The following is a 25,489-nucleotide window of genomic DNA, read 5'->3' as shown; positions in this document are numbered from 1 at the left end:
CATGCCAGTGAGATAAAGGAAGTCTAAGCACTGAGTATAAATAGTTTTATTTAATTTAACAGTATATATATATATATTCAATTAAATTGTATAAATCATTATTGGAAAAACAAAACAAATACATGTATCTCATACAGCTGAATAAGTACCATACAATTTTACTTTTTCTGAAAAGATATCTTATAAAAAAGAACTGGATGCTGATAAAAAGTAGTGTGGCAGCTGAGTAGAGTGTGGGAGTCTATATGTAAACCCCAGAAATGGCTTTTAAAGATCCTCTCTTCAGTTGTACACCATCTATCTGTTCTCTGGCACTTAGGCAAAACCCTGTTGTGTAGCGGTGATCAAATTCTTTACTTTCCAGTCAGTGTTATTTACTCTTTAAGTCCTGATTTTAGCAGCCAAACACTAATCAAACTAATTTGCCCATCCTGACATAAGGAGGTATTTGGTGTGATTCTTGCCTCAAAACACAACACACATTACTTAGTGAGGAGCATATATAGGAAATATTAATGTTACATTCTGGTAGTGGTGTGTGGGTCTTCTGTGGGAGGGGCTAATGATCTCTGCGTGACTATCATCAGATGCACAGTTGCTCTGTTCAATAGTTGGATTGGGGTGGTGTGTGTGTGTGTGTGGGGGGGGGCGGCTCAACCCTGATCTAACGGAGGGCCCCCATCTCCACCCCCTCAGCTCTTGCTGTCTGAGCCATAGGCGTTGTAGGGCAGTGGGTAGACACCGGAGGCCTGGTTCATCCACGCCGGGTCTCCCCTGTGCGCTTGTTCCTTCTGCTGCTGCTCGGCATACAGAGTGAGCAGGGCCTCCACCTGCTCCTGCTCCTTGAAGGGACTGGGCTGGTGACTCGCCTGCAACCAGGAGCGGTACTGAGGAGAACCACAATGAGAAAAGAGAGCGAGTGAGTTCCAAAATGGCTGAGGTCACAATGAACAGCAAATGTTAGGTTTGGGAATTCCAAAATGATGGAAGTCAAATGAAAACGATGAAACGATGAAAATTATTATTTTTTTTTCAAATCTACAGAGCCGCCTTAGGCCCAGATAGAGATGTAGAGATGTGAGTATGTAGACCACTTTTGCATGCTACTTAATCACTGTTGAGAAGGGATAGTATCTGCTTGCATAGGGGAGAGCCAGGGACAGTTGAAACACATTTTAATTAAACATAATTTACAAAGCAATCGTACCACACTGAAAGCTAATATTTGGTCACTAGTAACCTACATCCGTCCTCTGTCAAATACAAATGCATTTTCAGCTTTGAACAAAACTGTTTTTTTTTTTTAACAGTTTTGAACTGAATTATTACCTCAAAAGTGGGACGTACGTAATGTTTCATTCGTCCCTCCTGGTCGGGACAGTTGAAACAACATAAGGGGACGAATGAAACATACAGTTTAAGCCATATAAACGTCCCACAACTTCAATATTTTACTACATATCATGAATGGTACTCCCAAAAGGTGTTATTATGACCGCCCGCAGCGAAGCGGCGGTCATATAGGTTTAGTCAGATTTTTTTTTTTTTTTTTTTTCGCATGTCCAAATTTCCGTCAATGATTCCCGGACACTGAAAGACCGGGTAGACAAAACTTGGTGGGCATGTAACCCCATATGGATAGCATGGAACCATCGTTTTTCGTTTTGATCTGTAGCCCCCATCGCTGGACTGCACCCCCGAAAGGAGGGTAGGGCAGACACAGTTTTCTGTGAATATCTCGAGAACCGTGGGTTTAGGAGGACCATTATTTTTTTTATGTTGATCTCAAGGGGCCATGTCAACGCATTCCATAACCACTCATTTCATGTATATAGCCACCTAGTTAAACACAAAAAGTAAAAATGAGGTGGTGTAATTGAAGGTATCTGTGACCTAACATAGTCAAAACTGCACGAAATTGGAAGTGTAGGATCATTATGACACCCTCTGTATGCACGCCAAGTTTTGTGGAATTCGTTCATGGGGGCCACACAATAAATTAATTTATGTTACTATACACCAACTGGCCTGTAGGTGGCCGGAGACAGTTTTCTGTGAATATCTCGAGAACCGTGGGGCCTAGGAGGTCCACCTTTTTTTTTTGTATGTTGGTCTTAAGGGGCATGTCAACCCATCCCATTACCACTTATTTCATGTATAGCGCCACCTAGTTAAAAATTAAAAAGCATAAAATTAGGTGTTTTCATCTCAATGTCTCTGGCTGACAAGGTCAAAACTGCACAAAATTAAAAGTGTAGGATCATTATGACACCCTCTGAATGCATGCCAAGTTTTGTGTACTTTCGCTCATGGGGGGCCTTACAATAAAATAATTTATGTGTACATTTAGTGACGTACACCAACAAGGATTCCCCGGACACTGAAAGACCGGGTACACAAAACTTGGTGAGCATGTACCCCACATGGATAGCATGGAACCGTCATTTTCGTTTTCATCTGCAGCCCCCCCCTGGACTGGACCCCGAAAGGAGGGTAGGGCAGACACAGTTCTCTGTGAATCTTTTATGGTATGTTGGTCTCAAGGGCCCACATAAACCTGGCTCATAATCACTCATTTGTGATTTGCCCCCCGTAAAAAAAAATGAAAATCAGTAGGATTAAAAAGAAAGCCAAAATAAATATTCATCATCATCATCATGGCTGCATTTTCAGTATTGGCTTAGAAGTAGTCGCTTGTCCACTAGATGCCATCGTTGCAGTGAGACGTAATTTTGTTGGAAGTTAAAAGGGGTTGGAAAAACAATGGACGCTTCATACAAGGACTGTAATTTACCGCAGCCAACATCTAATAAGGATAGGACGATGTTCACATGAAGTGTAATTCCCATTTCTTCTTGAAGCGAAATAAATCTGAGGATGTTTATCGGACATGCTTGGTTTTTACTGCAGGTACGTTAATCTTGTAATATCAATAAGGACCTAGGTAATGTTACCGTTAAGCGTTGGTTGAGTGATGGAGGTATTTGATTTATTGCATTTGTAGAAAACTATAAATGCGGTTATACCAAGCAAATGTATAGCAGCACTGTTTGTATCTTTCGACTGTCATTTATTGCACGTGCTACAAAATCATTCTGTGCAATGGAAGATTTACCAACGCTATAACCGGTCTGATACAGTTTTGCCTATACATGCGCGTGAGACTGAGACGCCTGTTTATTTTGTTTTAAGTGCGTGCAGGGTGTGAGAGGGGAATCGATGTGCTTTGATTACAGCTTGGTAGTTGTAGTCTGTGAAATTAAAAGCACGCGGTGTGTGAAGTATCCAAACAATGACACCTTCATTTCATTATGGCTGTTTTAGCAAAACACCTTTAAGCTACTGTGTAGTAGGTCCCATTTAGAAGTGGCTACTTCATTTGCGCTTTCCTTGACTCATGGAGCTGCGTGAATGTTATTACAACTTTTCGCCACGATATGACAGTTTAAGTCCGCTTGATACTGTAAGGCGTAAGCCATTGGTTTCAAAGGAGATTTTATTTGTGTCGCTAGCATAGCCTATTGACAATTTATGTTGTCAATAGGCCTACCTTATAATCCTACCTGTAGCTTAGGGAAGCTAACAACTTTCTATTAGGATCTAGTTTGTTAGTTACCGCTTTGTCATAACTCCCTGATGCATTTTTGCATTTAGAATAGCCAGAGCGTGTATATCTCAATCGAAAATTAAACAATATCGGTGCCTATGGACTAGGCTGGGTGAACCCAGCCTGATCTGCCCGCCATTTATTTTTGATTTCTTAAAAGATTGAGCTTGGTCTGATGAAAGCCAGACTAGCCATGGACCTCAGTTAAACAATGCAAGGGAACATGAATCAGCCTATATTTGCACTAACAATAACGGACAAAAGCTCTTCAACTTTGGCCCGTTAAAATGTGTGAACAGTCTAGCGGCGCGATTTCATCAAGGCCCATTTGGACATGTCAGTTATTTGCACCACTGGTTAGATGTAAAACAGCACTTCGTTTCAGACTAGGCTACTGTTACTTAATTTGTGCATTAACAATAACGCTTCAGACTAATGTTACTTAATTTGTGCATTGACAATAAAGTATTACATGAACTAAAGATGACTAAAATCTTATGTAGAAGAAGAAACATTCACAAAAAAAAATCCATCCATCCAAAAATGACCTTTGTTTTGATAGCTGTTGAAAACGGCATGGAACTGACAGAGATGTTTTTGTTTATAAATACATAAAAAATAAATAAATAACATTATGCTGATACCTTTTGCTTTTCCCAAATACAATGTAGCCTACAGGTGTAAGTGACCTTTCATCAATCCAGTTGCAATGGATGAACTGTGATGAACTGCCCTACTTGTGATTGTTTAGAGATTTTAAAGGTTTTATAACAATTCTACATCTTCTTTGGCTATTCTACAATCTATTCACCTTTTCAGCACCAGTAGGGTACTTTCTGTGCAGCCGCACACACACACTCAGGCATGCCAAACAAGCATACACAAAAGTTTCAAGAGTGGGGGATGGAGTAAAATATGGAGACAAATTGAAGTGTGATTTATTTTCGCACTTGTTTCAATCGTCCCGACACAGACATATGCCACTATAGCTTGTTTTGCTTTCCATGTAAACAAGCATGCGATATGAAAGTCTGGGATTGTGGAGAACAGTAAATGGTCTACTGAATAAGCATTAAGTCAAACCTTTAAATAAAAAACACTCATTAATAATCGAAAAAATTGAATCGCTAATGAAGTTTACTTTTGCCCATCAAAACTCATTTATCGCCTGTAACTCTGTGATTCAATGACATAGCAGGAAGATATTTGGCTGATAGAAGGAGGTTAACATGCTCTATGTTTTGACTGAAGGATGTCTGTCTATCATCATTACACTCGGAGAAAACTGGAATGTTTCATTTGTCCTGGCTCTCCCCTACTGCTGAATCGCACAGGCACCTAATGTTGAGCATTTTAGTAGCCATTTGCATATCCAATGTTTTGAAATGGCACAGTACAGTACATGTGCATGTGTGTGTTCTCCTGAGTAAAACCTATGACCAATGCATGTGCTCCAGAGTCAAATGTCTAATGGAACATTAGCCTCTACTGGAACATTCAGACCATTAGTGAACCCAGAGGGATCTCAGTTCATCTAAAATGTAGCCATCATCTTCTTGTGAATGCAGTAGCTGAGTCACTAGTGGAGCACAAAAAACCCTTGTTTATCAAACTGTGTTCACATGGTACACCCTGTGCACACCTATGGAGTCATGCTGGCTTTGGTCAGTCTGGTTGGAAATTTAACTCCAATGGCCACAGGGCTGCTTGTGAACTGTTTGTGCCATAAATCAATCTCTCTCTCACACCAGTCAACATACTTGTGTCTGTATGAGACACTGATGAGATGTTTAGCTGTAATCAATTACTGAATGTGTTTTCAATGTGACATTAAGCTGATGCCCAATAACTGTACTAAAGTCTCTTCAACTCATACTGACATTCTAATAACCGCTTTGTCTCCAAAATGTCTCTCATCCAAAATCCCATGATAGTGTCCAGACATGGCTCAACAGTACCAGTGCTGGACGATAGAAGTCTTCACAGAGGTTGGGCTGGGCTAGGCTGGCCTATCGTTGAAAAACCTCAACAATTCACAAAGTTGTATGATCTTAATCACAATTTGTATCACTATGTTGTATGATCTCTATAATTGTGTTACATGTTATTTTCTATATTTCTGATATGTTGCTCATTGGATCATAAACGGCCACAGCAATGAAGAAATGTGAAAGAGATTGATAATGACTGACTGACTATTATTGTGTTACATGCTCCAAATGTAAAGCACTTTGAGCTGCATTCTGTGTATGAAAGGTGCTATAAAAATAAAGCTTATTATTATTATTATTATTATTATTATTATGATCTTAAAGTTACAGATAGGAAGTCCCTTTTTATTTGTTCAGACTATGATGCTGACCTATAACTTCAGGCTCACTGTTTGAACATGTACAGGGATAGGGCAATTCACAACATTGTAAAGGTTGGTTCACACCGTATTACATAGTAATAATATAGTATAATAATAGTATATAGTATAATAATACTTAGTGTAAAGCTTTGACATCAAATCATATTCTGATTCATAATCATAACTAGAATGCCTGACTTCTGACCTAAATTCCCATTCAATATATTTAATTTCACCACACCACCTAGAAGTGACAAAGCAAACAGTTTTCCTAAAAAAAAAAAAAAAAAAAAAAAAAAAAAAAATCAAACAAATAAAAACAATGAGGCCTACTTCCCGTCTCCTTGTTTTCTGACGCGTAGTGGAAAGCAGTAGGTGGAGGAAACTCCCTGGCTTGATGCCAACCATTCCTTCATAGAAGAACCCACTGAGCCTTTTTAAACTACCACCCCACCCCTCCTCTTTTAAACTATTCCCGTTTCCCGGCTCATCAGGACTTCCCTCAGCTCTTACCCATATTTGTACAACAGACATTTCTGAATGATGAATCCTGTTCATCAATAAACCCAACATTAAATATGGTTTATGTACTTCTTGAGGAATTATTTTGAACTTATATACACAGTGACATACACTAGAGATTGTTTTTTTTTTTCGAAAAAATGTATTTAGTTGTAAAATTATGTCTAACATAAGTATGGTACAATGGATGTTTTAAAACCTGTCAGTTACATACATACAGTATTAAGCAGTTATTGCTTTAGTGAAAACCTGTGATATGTCGACAAACAGATTGAGATATCTGGTTTAAATCACTTGAACCTGACTGGAAATAAAGTCCCTTAAAGTCACTTGAGAGTCATGTTTATACATATACACACACTCACTCACTCACTCACTCACTCACTCTCACTCACAATTTCTACTCACTGCAACTACACTGTTTTAGCGGAATATGAAAGTGAAAGTGACAGTTGGCACCATCATTAACATTGGTATCAGTGCAATAATGTGAAATATGTGACCATTGCGAAATCCAGAACAGTTTTTTTAACCTTTAGAGAATATTTAACCTTGTTCCCATAACTAGGGTCTTGCTTAATGCCCTCAAAGTATTATTACAGTATACCAGTGTTTCTCTGATCTGCTAATGAGATATCATTATATATATTATAATTATAAGGTTCTATCTACGTTCTGAGTAGTTCCGAGATATTGAGCTTCAAAGTCTTAGAATTCCATAGAGTTACACTGAACAAACCTATTTAGATATAATGTCCAAAATGCATACAACTACACGAAACACCTCACCTCACCTTCTTAAGGTGTCACAGAATGTATGTCAATAACTCAATTTTAACACAAATGTCAAATAGAACCTTATAATTCTAAAGGGACGATATGAGCTAAAAGCGGAACATCACACTTCAACACCATCCATGCCATGACGTTCATATGCTACCATACATAATATAGGCTACGTACATTTCCCTGTAACCTGTTCATGCATGACTCATTCAGTCATTTATTGGAAACCACTGTATTGGTTGGATGAATTGCTTACATTCAATACATGAATGAATGAATTGTTTACATTCAATGTACTTAACTGAAGTTAAAAAAGTGGGTCTGTTTCTTAATTGTGACCATGAGCACAATCTAAAAAAAATATTATTTTATTTATTATATAATTTTAGTCATCCCCGCTATGTTCAGAGGATGACATACTGTAGGCTGGAGATATTTCCTTCATTACAGTAAGATATCTGTTTGGGAGTCTAGGTGGTTGTGGGGACAGTTTTAACTCACACCTACGCAGTTTCTGTGAAGCACAGACACCATGTTTCTCTGCATTGGTGTGTGCATGTCAAAACAGGCCAATAACAGCTGCTGCTGGGAAGTTTCTGTCTTATCTAATATAAGGAATCTAGGCTTCCGTCTACCTTTACAAAAAGTAAATATCTGAGGTTTACGTTAAACAAAAAAAGGTGTGGTAACTTTCATTGCAATTCACATGTTATGGACGGCTCTATACAGCAGGTGATGATTTCATTTCACTGTTCCAAGGTGCGTGTTTTTGCTTTCTGTGTTTACTATGTTCTTCTCGGCCCCAGGAAAAAAAAAAAAACTAAACTGAAAACAAGCTAGGATATTTAAGTTACAATAGAATTTAAAGACAATTCTTAACACTGTGTACAAGAATATTCTTTTCTGTTTCCCAAAGATTCCACAGAATGTACAGTACACACCATAGATATATATACATATCTATAGTACATATATATATATATATACATGGTATATGGTACATACTTTGATGTGTTATCATCATAAATTAAAAAAATGCTGCATCATTTCATTGTGACATCTGTACAAAAACTTTTTATTCATCTTGTTTATTCAGAAAAAAAAGCAGATAATTAACCTGTTAGTTCAGAAAAACAGAGGGCTCAGTTTTTCTGAATTAATGACTTCATTATCTTGTTCATTCAGAAAAACTGAGCTTGCCTACTGCTAAGATTAGGCTAATGATAAATAGTAGTGATTTGTGTGGTCATTTTGTAAGCCTCAATGTTGTGCTTTGCTTGATGGCTATTGCTCATGAACATAACGCAGGCATTAGCTCAAGCTGGTGAAACTGTAGTTGTTAGATGTTTGCTCGGGGTGTAAAAGTAAGAATTCAGCAGGCATCCATTCCCCTATAATCGAAGGCTGTAGCCTGTTCTCGGAGATGCAGCGCGTGCATACTACAATGGTAAATCCTCGCTAGAATAGAATAGACTTTAATTGTCATTGTGCAGTAGAACCATACAACGAAATGTACTTGTGCAGCCTCTAAAACAATACTCATTTTCATATACACACTCACACAATAAATAAAATAAGAAAATATTAAAAACATTATCAAGGCTTCCATGATTGTTCAATTCTGTGATGGCCCTGGGGATAAAACTGTTCTGCAGCCTGGAGGTGCATGCTCTAAAGGTCCAATACCGCCTGCCAGATGGAAGCAGGGATGGTTTGAGGGGTGTCTCCAGAATATTGTGCGCTCGTCGGAGTCAGCGGATCTTAAAGATGTCGCCCAGTGGGGGCAGGGGAAGTCCAATGATTTTTTCAGCAGATCTTATGATTCGATTGAGGGATTTTCTTGTCCTTCCCTGTGCAGTTGACATACCATGCAGTCATACAGTATGTTATGACACTCTTGACGGAACAGTGGTAGAAGATCTTAAGCAGCAGTAGACAGGTTTCTCCTCTTGAGTTGCTCCCATTTTACTTTACCCCAAGAACTTAAAACAGGAGACCTTTTCCACTTCCTCGCCATTCATGATGAGAGGTTGGGGGTCCTCCTTTGTTTTCTTGACATCCAGGGTCATATTGTTGTCTTTGCACCATCCTGTCAGTCTGTCAACTTCATCTCTGTAGGCGCTCTTGTCGCTGTTAGCACATCATCGCAACCACAGTTGTGTCTACAAATTGTATCATTGTATTCGAGGGGTGGGTGGAGATGCGGTCATACGTGTAGATGGAATAGAGCAGCGGGCTCAACACGCAGCCTACGGTGCTCCAGTGCTGAGGGACAGGATCGAGGATTGGTGTGGGCCCAGTCTCACTGTATGTGGGTGATCAGTCAGGAAATCCTTGATCCATATACCATATTTTCCGGACTATAAGTCACACTTTTTTCCATAGTTTGGCTGGTCCTGCGACTTATAGTCAGGTGCAACTTATATATGAAAATATATATAATTGAACATGTTTTTAAATGTTAATTCATATTAACTGACATGAATCCTACATGAAACATTACCGAGTGCTCTAGGCTTGTGGAATGAGATCGTTGGCTTGCCACAAGTCAGATCATGTTTTCGGTAGGTTTGGGGGTGTCACACCCGGGAAATGTATTAAATATTGTTATGTAAATGCACAAGTTCTGCACACTTTCAGTCAGAGATTAGTGCTTGCACTATGCCTGAAACAGTGTGCATACCTAAATCCTCAAATTATGGTCGGGATTCTATTTATAGCCGGGCCTCAGATTAGGACAAATTAAGGCCAGTAATAGTTGTCTACATTGTTTCGATTTAACTCATAAAAGAGCTCTTCTTAATATTTTCTACAGTATTGTTGGTTGGTTTAATACTGTTGTTGCCAATGAAAAGTCGTTGTCCTACACCATGGGTCTCCCAACATGTTGCTCTCAAGCTACCAGTCGTTTGCCGCCCCCTGCTGAGCTTGCCAGAGGCTAAAGCAGTAGCCTACATTTAAATCAAATTGTTGCTGCGAGGAATTCCAGCCTTATAAAAAAGTAAATCATGCATAATTAAAAAATAACTCAATTTAGGATACCAGACCTATTTGGCTATAGGCAATAAGGTTTCCATTACTGCACAGCGCACATTCCATGAATGAATGAAAGCGGATGCCATGTCTCGCAAGAAGCGGGTAGAAATCCCGACACTCTTTCAACTACATGAAACCAGATTGCAGTGGCAATTTAGCAATATAAACAGTCCAAACATAAATTAAATCCCAAATCAAACCGAACATCTTCTCCTTTTGATAGCCTGGTATGCCGCTCCAAACGAAACGCATGTCTCACAATAAAATGCACCACGTTAGAAATAAAGGCCTGCCTCGAATACAAACCTGCCCCAAATAAAGGTACTGTGCTTTGCGCAGCCTAAGTAAATAAAAGACCCCAGCCATAATTTGAGGATTTACGATAGTCTGTCGTCTAAACATTCCTCACCTGTAATTCGACTTATAGTCCGGTGCGACTTATGTATGTTTTTTTTTTCTTATTCATGACACATTTTTTGACTGATAGGACTTATACTCCGGACTGACTTATAGTCCGGAAAATACGGTACACAGGCTGCTGCTGAGGCCCAGGTCAAGGAGTTTGGTGACGAGCTGGTTAGGAATGATGGTGTTAAACGCTGAACTGTAGTCTATGAAGGGCAGTCTCACATATGTCTTCCCCTTGTCAAGGTGTGTCAGCGCTGTATGGAGGGCTGTAACGATAGCATCCTCTGTGGACCTGTTTTCCCAGAAGGCATAGCCTACTGATGCTATTCAAGGTTGAGGGAGAGGGCAGATTTAACATGCTTCATCACCAGCCTCTCAAGGCACTTGGTAATGATGGGGGTGAGCGCCACAGGTCTGTAGTCATTTAGAGTGCTGATGTGGCTTTGCTTGGGCACTGGAATTATGGTTGCTGTTTTGAAGCAGGTCGGTACAGTCGCTATGGCCAGAGACATATTGAAGATGTCCGCAAAGACATCTGTGAGCTGGTGGGAGTATTCTCTGAGCACTCTTCCTGGAATCCCGTCAGGTCCCTCGGCCTTCCTACTGTTCAGACCTAAAGATGCGTCTCACTTCCTCTGCTGTTACTGTGTAAATGTGAGGCCTGTGTCAGTAAGGGGAGGAGCGGCTCAGTTATCTAGTCCAGATGTTTCAAAGCGGACGTAGAAATGGTTGAGCTCCTCTACCAAGGAGTCATCCAAGGTTTCCTGTTAGGGGGAATCCTGATGGGTGGCATAGAAAGATGGACACATAGCAGCTCCAGGATGCTGACGTGCTGTGATCGGAGGCGGTGATCAACATGCATTAATAAAACTCTACTACCCCTTTATAAACAGTGGTCTCAGCCTGGCTACTCCTATATAAATATAAAAATCTCCCATCACTGAACTTCCTGTAACGTTATAACTGACTATTATTGCATTCTCAAGTTGAAGTTCAATCAGAGGTTGTTTTTCTGAATAACATCATACTATCTCATTCAAAAAGCCTGTTCCGTTTTCTCTGAATAAATGAGATAATAAACTCGTTAATTCAGAAAAACTGGGCTGTTTTTCTGAATTAGTGAGATAATTCCAATAAGCTACCGTGTTTCTGAAATCAAGAACAGAATGAAATAAAAAATTGTGGTATTGAATATTTTGCACAGGCGTGTGATGTTGCAACCCTATAACAGTACAAACATGTGATGATAAATCTGAGTCTATTGCAATTTCAGCACTTCCCCCAAGTTTCCCCTCATGTGCTTGAATTCACACGCTACTCTGAGCACCCAGCACCACCAGAGCCACATTCCAGGGCCAGGCTAACTGCCATCAGCCTCGCCCTGACTCTGGGACGTTTAGTCACTTTAGTGCTTGCTGTTTGTTGGTGGTTCAGGCACTGGGCTCTTCATTTTAAGTGATAATAATTCAATTAAATTAAATTCAAGTTAATTGACATTGTGCCGAGTAGAGGTGGGCTCCTTAAATCTAGGGTGTATTTGTGGATGTTAATGAATTTTTGATTGGGACCAAAATGACATCAATTGGTGAAGTTTTGAGTGAGTAATTATTTCCTGGGATCACTTTTCAGTGACTATCCCACCCTACACTGATACATAATGTGAGTGCATAATGTTGAAATACAGGGGCAGACACCGGCACAAATGTAGTAATTGCTGATACAGTACTTTACATTACATACACCCTTAGTACTAATCCTAAAATGGGACTTCCTGCTCAATCTACAGTAGGCTACAGAGTGAACTGATCAAAGATCATTGCAGGTCTTCATGGTTCACCTTCATCTCAGACTAAAAAAAAATCACAACTCCTCAACAGCCCTGGCTACACCGAGCCACTAGCTCTACAAGTCACTGCAGTGTAACGGCAAAGCATCAGTAGACTACAGACTGTTTGGTGGAGGGCTCAAAATAACTCTCTCTGTCAACAGGAAACCGTTTTCTCACTCTCAGGTACGAGGTGTGAAGCAGAGTGAGCAATACAATCGACACCAGTGAAGCACATGCATCACACTTCATTGACCAAAGTGCAGACAAAACTGAAGATGGACTCTGACGTGGATCCTGATTCAGTTTCACTTTGAGAATACTAACACTGATTGCAGAATAACTGTTTTTCTAAATAAACATGAAGCGGGAACACGTTTGATGAATAGTGAATCCTGCTGAGGTAATGATTATGAAGAAACACAATTCTGTAAGTACAAAGAGCTCTCCCAGTCCTTCACAGCTGAGGAGTGACCAATGACTTGCACATGGATGCAGCTAGCATGCTGCTGTCACTGTTGTGTGCAAGCAGCTCGACGCAAAGATTGACTCGTGCATGAGTGTGCGCCTACTTTAGCCTAGGTATTTATTGCCGTAATATGGAGCTTGAAAGAAAGTGACTTATTAGGCATATCTTGGTTGTATGCTAATTGTAACTGAAGCAAGGGCTAACTTCATTGATCACAGGGACTAGCCACATTAGTGTTACTCTATCTCATATGTTTGTTACTTACTTGATACAGTAAACCATGAAGTGAAGACCAGCCCCTGCACTGCAGATCTTAAATTTGGTTGGTTAGATATCCTGTCATCCTATGCTGCTCTGCATTTGAGTAAAAGGGGTGACAATCTTTTTGGAATTGATGTGAATAATGATTCACAATCAGTAATCATGGCAGGCCTAACTAAACATTGGAGAGTGGCACTAATAATGTAGTTATGCTACTGGGTTTTTTGTAAGATTTTGAATAACAATATAAAAAAAAATGATGTGAAAAAAGTTCCCGGTCATTTTGTGCGCCCCTTGTGAATGGAGCACCCTTAGCATTTGCCTATACTGCCTATGCCTAGGGTCGAGTCTGCTGGTGTACCTCTGAGACTTGTTTCATCTGGAACTCCTGAAGCTGCTGCTGGAATCCATAGTTTGGGCCCACGAAGGAACGCACAGCCTTGACCGATGACAGGCAGTCTTCCCAGCCGTAGTTGGTGACGGTCATCAGATAGGCCACAACCATGGTGGTACTACGGGACACCCCCGCCAGACTGGAAAAGGACACTTTTCAGATGAGGTCACAAAAACCACAGTACCAGTTTTCTGACCATGATTTTTTTTTTTTAAAAAAGAAGAATCTGCTGACATCACCATGTACTCTGAAACATTGATAGGAAAAAGTGATTGTGCCAATGATGTGTCCAATTCAGTAGTATGACCAATTAAAATATATAAAACATAAGTTAAAGTGTTGCATCTTTCCTTTTTACATCTTTCAAACTGCAGAAGGGTATGCCCATGTCTAGTATCGCTGCTTTTAATGATACATCAAGTATCTGAGTAACCCAATCATATCCATTAGGGATCTTGGTACTTACCAATGCACAAGGCAAGCCCCTCCGTTAAGTCGACACTCATGGATGAAACTGATACACTCTTTGAAGTGCTGTGACCTGACAACACCAGAGAATTCAACAGGAATCAAAACCATGGAGTGATAAACTGGTTAGACTTCAAAAAAAGAGTAGAATAAAAGTAGATTTGTAGCCAGTTATGCTACAGTTATTATGTGTCATGGCGACGCCCAGGAGTCTCGCGGCAAGAATCGCAGGAAAGTTTTGGATATGCTGAAATTAAGATGAAAACAAACTGATCGTTTTACATTTGAACAATTTTACATTTTCATATTTAACTTCCCACTTCCCAAGTCATTTAAACTGGAGTGCCCTAGTTTTAACAACAGAATACAACGGAAACATATAAGCATATTTTTAAATATGTAAAGGCTGAGTCCAGACTCAGAGTGCCCCTGACAGAGGACTGACGTCACTACTGATACCTTTATTTTCCCATTCAAACTCCATTTCAGTTTCAGTTGAAACTCTTGCTCAAAGCAAAACATGCTCAGATATTCTGTGGGTCATGCATGGGCTTTTTGTTGAAATGGCAAAGATACCAAATGTTGGCATGTATATTTTAACAAACAACTGTTCTTCCTTATTTACTTGTATAACATCATGTCCGTGTGTCAACTTCTGATGGCTGTATGGCTTAAACTGATAAACTTTCAAAAACATGACACAAAAGAAAAAGGGAAAGTGGGAAAAAATAAGATCATCAAACGCTGCTACAACAACATCAAGAATCAACAAGAATCATTGTGAAATGTGTGTATTGCACAACAACAGGGCCGTATGGTGAAGAGAGACCATTGTTCTTCAAGGTTTAGGGGTGGGTTACTCAATCATTCTCAACAGTAGACAGTTGCAAAAATAGATGGATCACCACTTTTGTTAGCAGAGGAATGCTAACTTTTTTGTTAAAAAAGATGTGCAATCAGCACTTTTTCATTTGTTGTCCGGCCAGAGATTTCCGGCCAGAGAGTTCTTGTTCAATGTGCAGAAAAGGTTTCATGTGGTCACTATTTGTGGTTCTCTGAAAACCTTTAGCAATGGTAGGGGAATAAATCTCATAAATGCTTTGTAAAGTGATTTGGTTATGTTGTTATGAATTTGAAGCAAGTAGCCTTTCTGGGTAAAAAAAAGAAAAAAAAAGAAAAAAAAAATCGTATGATAATTTGATTTGCTCCTAGGCCCTAATTTGAATGACAGGCAAAGTCTGCAGTCTAATTGGTCAAATGGATAGACCAAACATAATTGTGATTGCTGAGCAAATATACAAATATATATATAAAAAACCTGCAACATAATAGACTTTAGATTTCTATGAGCTGCTTCAAGTGTTGAGAGCCAAACCATACCACTAAAACTGTGTATCTATTAATTCATCTTTTCCATAAATCCATTGAAAAAAACAGACTATGAATGAATACTTCCTGTACAACTTGCTATGCCTTACTTAAATTTCATATAAATAATTAAATACACACATTTAACCTTTAACCTTAAGTATTTAAAATATAAGGCTTAGTTCAACCCAAAAATGTTTCAGTTGAAAGTCTGTATGCATAAAGACATCTACAGTTAGGGTCTATCCAGTTTCATGAAAAGGGGAAGGAAGAATCTGTTGATGTATTTCATATGAGACAGGATTTAGTATCCATGTTATGAGTCACTGTCAAGTGTCAGTTTGTTGCCATAGCATGAAGTGAACAGCTACACTATTAAACGAATGTCTTTGAGGTTATTCAAGTGAAAGCGAACTGAGCAATGTGTAACATGCACCAGGGTGATATGATGGTAATTACTGGGTATATATTTACTACATCAGGGATGGGCAAATTTGATGATAGAGAGGGCCACAAATATTTTATTGTTGCTGTCAAAGGGTCAGATGTGACTGTGCACTTCCACTACTGGGATATAAGGGAATTAAAGCCACCATTTTAGAGAAGAACAAAAATATAGGCTACAGTAGACCACTAATCTGTAATGTTTATTAAACCAACATGCATTAATTTAATATTTTCTATACTCTCTATACTTTTCTATACTGCATTTTTAATATTGCTTCTATTCATAAATTAACTTTTAACATAAACAAAAAAATATTTGTTTGTATATTAATAATACATTTAAACATGTTTATCCTCTGCAATGGGTCGCTCTGTTAAAAAGGCTCTGTTGTGTAGCTTTACTTTGAGGTCGGCTACGACAGCGGCTCTAGCAACTCCGGTGTTCCCTACTTTTAGTTATCTTTATGCGTGGTGCTGTCGTGGCGAAGTTGAAATCGTGGCGAGTTGAAATCTTTCAAGGCTGATTTCGTTTTCAACCATACTAAACACATAGGTTTGTCTTTGAATTCTGTGATAAGATCATCTGTTTACCATCTTGCCTGAAAGGTATGATTGTCTTGACTGAGTTTTCTTTATAAATCACTCATAGTTATAGGTCTCTCCCCTGCTGGCTGTAGTAAAGCTCAAGCCAGCTAGGCTTTTACATAGGAAGCGCCCTCTATCTGTGGACCATATCATTACAATAAGGATCCGTTTCAGATGTGTTAAAAACTTGAGAAACCAACAATTTAATGATATTTGATAACTGATCTGCGGGCCACACTGAGTGAGGAGGAGGGCCGCCCGTTGTCCATCCCTGTACTACATGATGGCTGTTTAAGTGGTACAGCTTGTGAAGTTGTGAAGTATATCAATGACATCTGTGGCACCCTTATTTATCAATAGCATCAAATGTATCCATTCTCAACAAAACCACAAATCCTTACATGTAAATGGTTGTTAGCAGAATGTTTTGATGTTAGTTAGGTCTGGCTATCACACTGATGGCAGATGATACATTTTGACACACTTCTTCTAGACCGTTCATCTGATTCATGTCAAATTTAGTAGGCTATACATGATTTCAAGATGTAGCTGATGTTAAATTGCAAAGGGATTTTTGATATGTTGGTTCCACACTATAATCTACTTTATTGCTTGCATTTATCACTGCAGAGTGTTTGTGGTTCTCATTTTTTAACAACCTAATCCTTCAAGTCCATGTCCAAGTGTTTCACGAGTGGATCTCTGATCTGGAACAAATTAAAAAAAAAAAACTCTGGTTCCTGTAATACATCATCCTGACTGAACTAGAGCCACATGAATTTAAATAAATGTATATACTGTATATATTATGCAATGTAATAAATTAACTGTCAGCTGGGATACTAACCCATTACTTCAATTCACCATTCGAAGGCCACTAACTTTGTCGGTTGTTTTGCGTTTTGAGCTAACTTTGATGAGTTTTCAGATAGTTTTGCCAACATCTAGTTCATGAGATTTATAATTTGTTATTTCAGATTCAGGCCTAGTCACTTTGTAGCAGTACTTATTTACATATAATCTATCATTCACTATCTTCAGGCTATAGGAAAATAAAACTGCATGCGTTTAGTTCAAACACAATTTAATCGCTAGATTGCTATTACTCCGCATTGACCCTGGTTTGAGATAGGCCTGAAAGGTATGATCTAAAAATCAAGTGCTATAAGTGATGCAAAAATGAAGATCCTTAAACCATGTTTAAACAGGGGGCAAAGGAGAGGAGGCAAACTGTGAATTTAAAAACCTCAAACCACAAAGGGCTAAGAATCTTTGCACAGACGGAGCCGATCGAGGAAGCCCTGTACACTTCCCTGGCCTGACAAGATGTGACTGCCTGGTGAGTGCATGGTCACTGGCCAAGATATGAGTTGATAGGCAGACCGTTATCCTGCTTTTTGAGGCCATGAGGATTGTGACACAGAGTTTAGAATAGACTCCAGTCACCCCCAACTCTGCCTGGTGATGGCGGCTTCCTTCCTCCCTGCACCAGGACAGTTGATTGCAACAGGGGAGTTTATCCTTCCAAAGGCAACATCCAGCTCCTCGCTAGCTAAATAACTAAAGGACTGATGTGCGTACATTAGAGAGTGCAGCGTAAACTGAGACTTTGCCACTCCACAGAAAACGTACAGTTCCTTTTCATTTTACATTGAATGTTTTAAGCTTGTAGCTGATCATGTAATCAGCGTATGTCATCACCCCTATCCGTCACCCTGTGATCTGCGCCGCCCCCCACTGAATGGTATCATTCAATCACAAGCACATTTTAATTGAAATCCAATGGAACCGCCAATTTACATGAAGAGAATCAAAGCCTTAGCAATCAGGAAAGACATAGGCCTCAAGAGATAGACTCCAAAAACTGCTTTGACTGTTTGTGAAGCTAGAACAGGCCGATAAATTAAATAGTGTAGCAGGCAGAGAAGTGAACATAAAAAAAGAGATGGCGAGACATAACATGAAAAACAAAAAAATAATAATTGATTTTAACACACAAATGAGCAGAATTGGTGCTCAGTACTGATTCCATTGCTCATCTTTACGCATCTAACCACATTCATGATTACAAAATGGTGAAAAATGCAAAAAGAAAAAAAAAATCCCAAACAGATGTGCGCTGTCACATAGGTAATCAGTCACTATTTGTGGTTACCCTAACACAATTTTGTCCTAAACCCTCACTTTTGCATGCTGAAGTAAAAAAAAGCATAACTTTCAATTTTTTCGCTCCAGTAGCAGACTGAATGCAATTTAGCCATGTGTGATCAGTTCAATGTAAGCCATGTTTTTAGACACGTTACAAAACTAAGCCTAAAATGAGCGGTAACTTGTTAGAATATCTGCCCCTCTTAGCTCCAGAAAGATCTCTGAGACAACATCAACACGGAAGTAAATGGATGTTCACCAGACCTTAAAATATGCAGCGGTCTATTTCCTTACTGTGATGAGGCATTTGTTTTAGAACATATTTTGTCTTTAATACTCAATGGAAAAGCCCCTCAGTTAATTTAACGGAAAATCAGTCATAATCAGTCTATAAAATCAGTACCAGCCAGTATTTGAGGAAGAACTTAACTTTGCAAAATCATAAACCAGAGTGAAACGGTGTAAAGTACCAGTCAGACTAAAATGCGGTGATGTTTTCTGAAATACAAGACTACATGCACACAACGTGACCAATCCCTGAGCATGAAGACTGTGAACTATACCCCTACTGCCCCTTACCTAAGATTAACCATTTTGATTTGCTCAGCACTACCATAAAAGCAGATAATGTTGATCATATAGACTTAACATTTTATAAGATTTCTTAAATAGAAAAATATGAATAAAACTGAATATATTCTAAAATGTTTAACATATTGTGTCATTTGTAATAAAGAAAAAAAAGAAAAAAGGTTTATCTTTCACACTAAAATAATGATTTTGATTTTAGTCTTAGGTCAGTCAGGTCAGTTAAGACCAATTTGTCTCTACTTCTTAACAGGGTCTTCATATTGTTTACAACCTTTTCATTTGTAAATATTGAAATACAGTCACAGGAACACCTGGCACTTTTAGTGCTGCTGTCTTTACATGTGCAATATTTTGCATTCATTAATGTTTGCAAATTGTTTTGTATTTAGAAGTGTCGTGGCACACTCTGAACTTTAATATGCAATTATTTATTAGACCAACGTTTCGGCTTGCGCCTTCATCAGGGTCATTTTCACATTTCTCATTGAAAATGACCCTGATGAAGGCACAAGCTTCAAACGCTGGTCTAATAAATAATTGCATATTGAAAGTTCTGAGGTGCTCTCACTAAAATTCAAGTCTCATTTACCATCGTGAGCACCTCACAAGGTGTGTGTTTACCATCATCAAACATTACATTACATTACATTACATTTGGCTGACGCTTTTTTAACCAAAGCGACTAACAACATGGTAAACAGTAAGTTTTAGAACAATTCTCACAATTTTAGGACAGTTTAAAAAAAACACATTAGAGTACAGTAAGAATAAGTGCGTCGGTGAGTGCTGTATTTTAACAGTTACTTGTCAGTTTAACGGCTGGTGAGTGCTAGGATCAGTAAGACTTGTTGTAAGTGTTGCTATGAGAGTAGATGTTCTCTAAAGAGCTGGGTCTTCAGGAGTTTTTTGAAAGTGGAAAAGGATGTCCCTGCCCTTGTAGGAACTGGCAGTGTGTTCCACCAACGAGGAACAACAGATGAGAAAAGTTTGGATTGGCTTGAGTGCGGTGAGGTAGAGCTAGGCGTCGATTAGTCAGAGGGCTTAGCGGTCTGGAGGTAGTGTAAGTCTGTATGAGGGCATTCAAGTAGGTGGGAGCAGAACCGGAGACTACTTTGTAGGCAAGCGTTAGAGACTTGAATTTGATGCGGGCTGCCATAGGTAGCCAGTGTAGCTGGATGAGCTACAAATATGCAAATTGTTTTGTGTCATGGTTTTCCCTAATGTCTTTCTCTCAAACTAAATTTCTTTATCAGACCCTAAAGAGTAATCATATAACCATGCCTATTTCCTTATCATGATATCATTTTTTTAGATAATCTTTTGTCTTTAGTACTCAATTACACAGTCAAAAGTTTAACCCAACTCAAACACAGTAGCAAATCAGTCTGTAAAATCAGTACCAGCCAATATTTGAGGAAGAACAGCAGTTATCAAATCATGAACCCGAGTGAAACTGGCTTAATTACAGTCAGACTAAAATGCAGGGAAGTTTGTTGAAATACAAGACTAAATGTAAGAAATGTGACTGGTGAGAATGGGGACTCACTGAGCCATGAAATATGCCTCTAACCCCTAATGAAACATTTTGATTTGGTCACCACTATAACTAAAACACTTACAGTAAGTACATATACACTTTAAATTAAATTCCATTGTATAATATACATTTGTGTCTTTTTTTATGTGTGCATGACTTGTTTGTTTGACTATGTGAACTCACAGGTTCTGACTTGAGGCATCAGCTGCATGAATACAAAGGTATGTCATATCCTGTGGGCAATTAACAGGGAGAGGACAGAAAAAATTATTCGAGACATCAATTTCATAAAAATGAAAACACGTAGCCATCAAACACCTATAAACTAATACACTGACTAGTGAGCACTGAAGTAAGCCGTTTCTTGTGCTACATTGCTTTACATTGTTATGACCTATTAAAAGATAAATTACATTACATTACATTACATTACATTTGGCTGACGCTTTTTAGCCAAAGCGACTAACAACATAGTAAACAGATAAATACCGTAGTTCTGAAAGCACAGATGTAAAGAACCCTATCTATGAGACCAAAGAGAAAGAAAAATCAACTCAATTGACCTGTGCGTACTCTTCCCTAAGCCTCCAGTGGAAGGTGGTGATGATTACACTAATGAAAAAGCTTTACTACCCCCAAGTGGTCAATCCCTTCTGCTACACAATCATGAGGATATTCAATATTTGGCTTAAAGATATTAATGAGAATTCAGAAAAAATCATAAATTGCGGTCCATTAAAAATCAAACTGCATATTAAAGTGAATATCAATTAAGCAATTTAATTTAAGACCAAGGACAGAAACACTGCATCGTTTTACCAAAGAGGGATGAAGTAAAACAAAGCAAGTAAGTATAAGTAAGTATATATACTCTTTTGATCCCGTGAGGGAAATTTGGTCTCTGCTTTTATCCCAATCCGTAAATTAGTGAAACACACACAGCACACAGTGTACACACAGTGAGGTGAAGCACACACTAATCCCGGCGCAGTGAGCTGCCTGCATCAACAGCTGCGCTCAGGGAGCAGTGAGGGGTTAGGTGCCTTGCTCAAGGGCACTTCAGCCGTGCCTACTGGTCGGGTTCGAAACGGCAACCCTCCGGTTACAGGTCCGAAGTGCTAACCAGTAGGCCACGGCTACCCAAAGTAAAAGTTACCATAGGATAGGCTGAAGTCACATATATCATCTTGGCCAAAATACTCACCTTTAGGACTGGCTTGGCATTGTTGTACACTGAGAGAATGTGTGTAATCCCGTTCTTGGAAAGGCTGTCTACATTCTCTGAATCTGGGGAAATTTTGTCCAGTAATATTACAATTTATGAAGAATGAACAGTGGCAAAATTGAAATAAAAAAAATAAAAAAAACATGTAAAAAATATAACAATTATTATTCTAGAGCTATACATTTCTAATCACAAGCAGGAAATGTAAATGTTGATGGCGAGACACATATTTATATAAATTTTACAGTATTAAAGAGCATGCCTTTACACAGTAAAAAAGTGTAAACAATGTGTATCGGACTCTTGGTGTATTGAAAAGACCTATCCCTGATTTGGCCATGGTACCTGATGTAAAAGTCATAAGGCCTCTCTCATCTATTTAGAGTTGACAAACTGCCAGAAGATCATCTAGTGAAATTATAAGAGCAGCTAAAATTAGTGACATGGCAGAGGCATCTGTAATCTGGGAGAGAGCGGACATTGTAGATGTGATGTTGGGATGATTGAAAACAGAAAATAGCCTTACGTGCTCTATATGTCTATCACAATTAATCCATTACTTCAGGGGAGCTTAAATGTGATTCCTATTCTATAATAAGTTTTACAAAATAATATAAAAAAGAGAGAAGCGCCCCGTCCACTTACCCCTAATATTTCCAAGATAAAGGCCATCGATAACCTAATGGGAGAAGGCAGAGATCAACAAACAGGCATGCTCACCTTGCATGCAAACTTTTTACATCCATTGAAACTGGAAAAAACAGTTGCAAAGACAAAGAGGATGGAATCAGCTAGACTGTGCAGTTTGAGCATAATGGGAGATATGTGGCCTAAGTATCCGTAGGCTAGTGCCATGAAGGAATATAGTTAGGCCTACCTCTGGTGACAACGTGAGGCCTTTGCTCAAATTTCTGCTTTATGCACAAAATATGCTTTTATATCTACTGGATATAATTGAGTTAACGTTGACAAACAGCAATGACTTGACAATGAGTTGATGCACTTCGGCAGGCCTATTAGGGCTGATCGACGCCTTAAATTGGTAGTGGCCTAATAGTCTCTGTGTTAATTTCTCTTTTGGACACCTATAATCATTGTGTTACACACAGATTAACTTGCTAAGCAACAGCACAACACCCCGAGCAGAGAGCACTTACATAAAACAACAGTCACATAATTCACAATCCCCCAAACACCTCAACAGATCACAATATGCTGGTCAATGAATCAGGACTGTTGAAACACACTATGTTAGAGCTAGACGCTGGATATGAAAATCAGCCTGTAAACAAATGATTTCACTACTTCCTCATATTTGTCATGGCTACGTCGTCAACATCACAGGACAATAGCCTAGGCTACTTGGTAGCGTAGGCTATATTTGAACAATTTGAGTGTTTAAAAGAAACCTGGTTTAGCCTTGCCAATGCGATTTTGGCAAAGAAAACACGAAATCATTGTAAAACCCCACCGTTATTAAATACCTTATTCATTCCGTTCCCCATGGCTTCTTAAGAGTTAATAACGTTAACCTCTGTTTATTTTTGATGTGCGTCAACAGCTGTTTCACTTATACATGCAGCTTCACACAGAATGAAAAGAACGTCCTACGAAAACATGGACTTTCGTTTCGACGTAAGTAGGTAGCCTATGCACCGCATGTCTTAACGGGACACCGCCGATAAATGTGGATCGACTGGAAGGCTGTGTGTTCAGTCACAAGGGTGACCCTCAAAAGAAAGTCCGAAAGACTAGCGTTATAATGCTGCCTCACTAGGCTACTATATAAGCTTCTTCCGGATCACTGAAGTGACAACCAGCACAGACCTCATGTCATCAGAACAAGACAGGATGTTTTATTTTAACTCCTGATGCACTGGTCCCGGTTAGGCGTAGGCTACTATGGATGGCTATGGATAAGTCTTCTGCTATACGCCATACATAACACTGTGTATAGACAAATGTAATTCCCATATAGTCATCAAATCTATAGGAGCTATCTTTTCCATAAACCGCATTAATCGTTCAGTGATGACGCATGATGTGACGCAATGATGTTGACCAAAGTGGAGGGCAGAACATCTCTGTCATTATCCAGGCAAAAGTAAGGTCTGACCAAAAACTAATTGCAGCAGAATTTATTTTCACATTTTTTTTTAAATTTCAATTGGTGGTCTAAGCACCATAGTAAAAGTCCATGAAAATATGTTAAATGAGGGTTGTTTTATGCATTATCCTTCAGCAAACACTGACAAAACTGTAATTAGAATGTTGTAGAATAAGCATTCTAAAGAATAGGCCTACCTGACCCCATCTAACTTAACATGGAATTTTAGAATATTGCATTGTTGAGCGTTGAGGAACATTCTTTTATTTTTAAAGAGTTAGTGCATTTCTTGGGCTTATTTCAGACTGGTTTGTTGCAAAATTGGTGTCTATTTTTACATTTTGGCCGTTTGAATCAATGGAAATGGTTGTTGAGTGTTTAAAGAAGATGTGTTTAGGAAGATCAGACCTTATCTGACACAAAATTCCACACAACTTCTTGTTCAGACCATGGTCATCTCTAAGCTGGACTATTGTAATTCACTATTAGCTGGCTTACCCGCTTGTGTAACAAGATCATTACAGCTGATTCAGAATGCTGGAGCACACCTGGTCTTCAATCAGCCAAAGAGGACACATGTAACTCCTCTCCTAGTTACTCTCCATTGGCTCCCTATAGTAGCCAGAATTCAATTTAAATCTCTCACTTTGGCCTATAGGACACTAACTGGATCTGCTCCTAGTTATTTTAATTCAATAATCAAGCCTTACATCCCCAACCGCTCACTGCGTCTTCTGGTGAGCGTCTGTTGTGTCGACCAGTCATGAAAACTGGGTCTAATTCCAGACTCTTTTCTTCATTGGTTCCATGTTGGTGGAATGAATTGCCCAGTGCTCTCCGTTCCTGTGGTAGTTTTGGGTCGTTTAAGAGGGGTCTAAAGACATTCCTATTCAACATATACTTAGTTGTTTAAGCGCTCATGTGTTATGGTTTGTATAATGTTGTTTTATTTCAATTGGGCTGTTAATTAATTTGACATTATTGTTTATTATTGATATTCTCCTTAATGTAGTCTTAGCATGTCATTGTTTTTATATTATTGATTGAATGGACATTATTGTTTTATTATTGCCTTTCTCTTTTTTCCATTGCTTTTTATTAGGCTATTGATTGAATTGATATTATTGTGTATTATAACTATTATTTTTGTTTATTATATTTGACCTACATTCTAATCTGTTCCCTGTTCAATTTTAAATATTATTATGTTGTTTGTATTTATGTGTCGCTTTGGACAAAGGCGTCTGCTAAATCCATAACCATAACCATAAATAGAGTCAGAGTGTTTTTGCATGCCTAGGAAAGTGTTTTTGGTGTTTAATTTGATTTAGAGGTCATTGAATCATAGTGTA

The 25,489-nt window shown here is 38.8% G+C and overlaps 1 protein-coding gene across 3 annotated transcripts; it reads right to left on the bottom strand.

Annotated features, from left to right (window-relative positions):
- Positions 1 to 31: 31 nt before the first annotated feature.
- On the bottom strand, positions 32 to 23,961 carry dusp22a (dual specificity phosphatase 22a). 3 transcript variants are annotated; one of them, XM_048263604.1, is made up of 8 exons: positions 23,858 to 23,961; positions 22,676 to 22,709; positions 22,376 to 22,438; positions 22,010 to 22,092; positions 20,989 to 21,038; positions 14,128 to 14,202; positions 13,629 to 13,800; positions 32 to 887 (listed from the first exon to the last, which is right to left on the bottom strand). In XM_048263604.1, exons 3-8 carry the CDS (start codon positions 22,389 to 22,391, stop codon positions 693 to 695), a joined length of 591 nt encoding a protein of 196 aa, XP_048119561.1. In that variant the 5' UTR covers positions 22,392 to 22,438; positions 22,676 to 22,709; positions 23,858 to 23,961; the 3' UTR covers positions 32 to 692. The 3 variants fall into 3 exon arrangements, with proteins under 3 accessions (XP_048119561.1, XP_048119560.1, XP_048119559.1); XM_048263603.1 differs by lacking the exon at positions 23,858 to 23,961 and adding an exon at positions 23,515 to 23,837; XM_048263602.1 differs by lacking the exons at positions 22,376 to 22,438; positions 23,858 to 23,961 and adding an exon at positions 23,515 to 23,836.
- Between the last annotated feature and the right edge of the window lie 1,528 nt (positions 23,962 to 25,489).

The sequence above is a fragment of the Alosa alosa genome, chromosome 14 (assembly GCF_017589495.1).
Source record: "Alosa alosa isolate M-15738 ecotype Scorff River chromosome 14, AALO_Geno_1.1, whole genome shotgun sequence".
Lineage (NCBI taxonomy): Eukaryota > Metazoa > Chordata > Actinopteri > Clupeiformes > Clupeidae > Alosa > Alosa alosa.
Note: the sequence above shows the minus strand (reverse complement) of the source record. Positions and strands in the feature narration are given on the sequence as shown.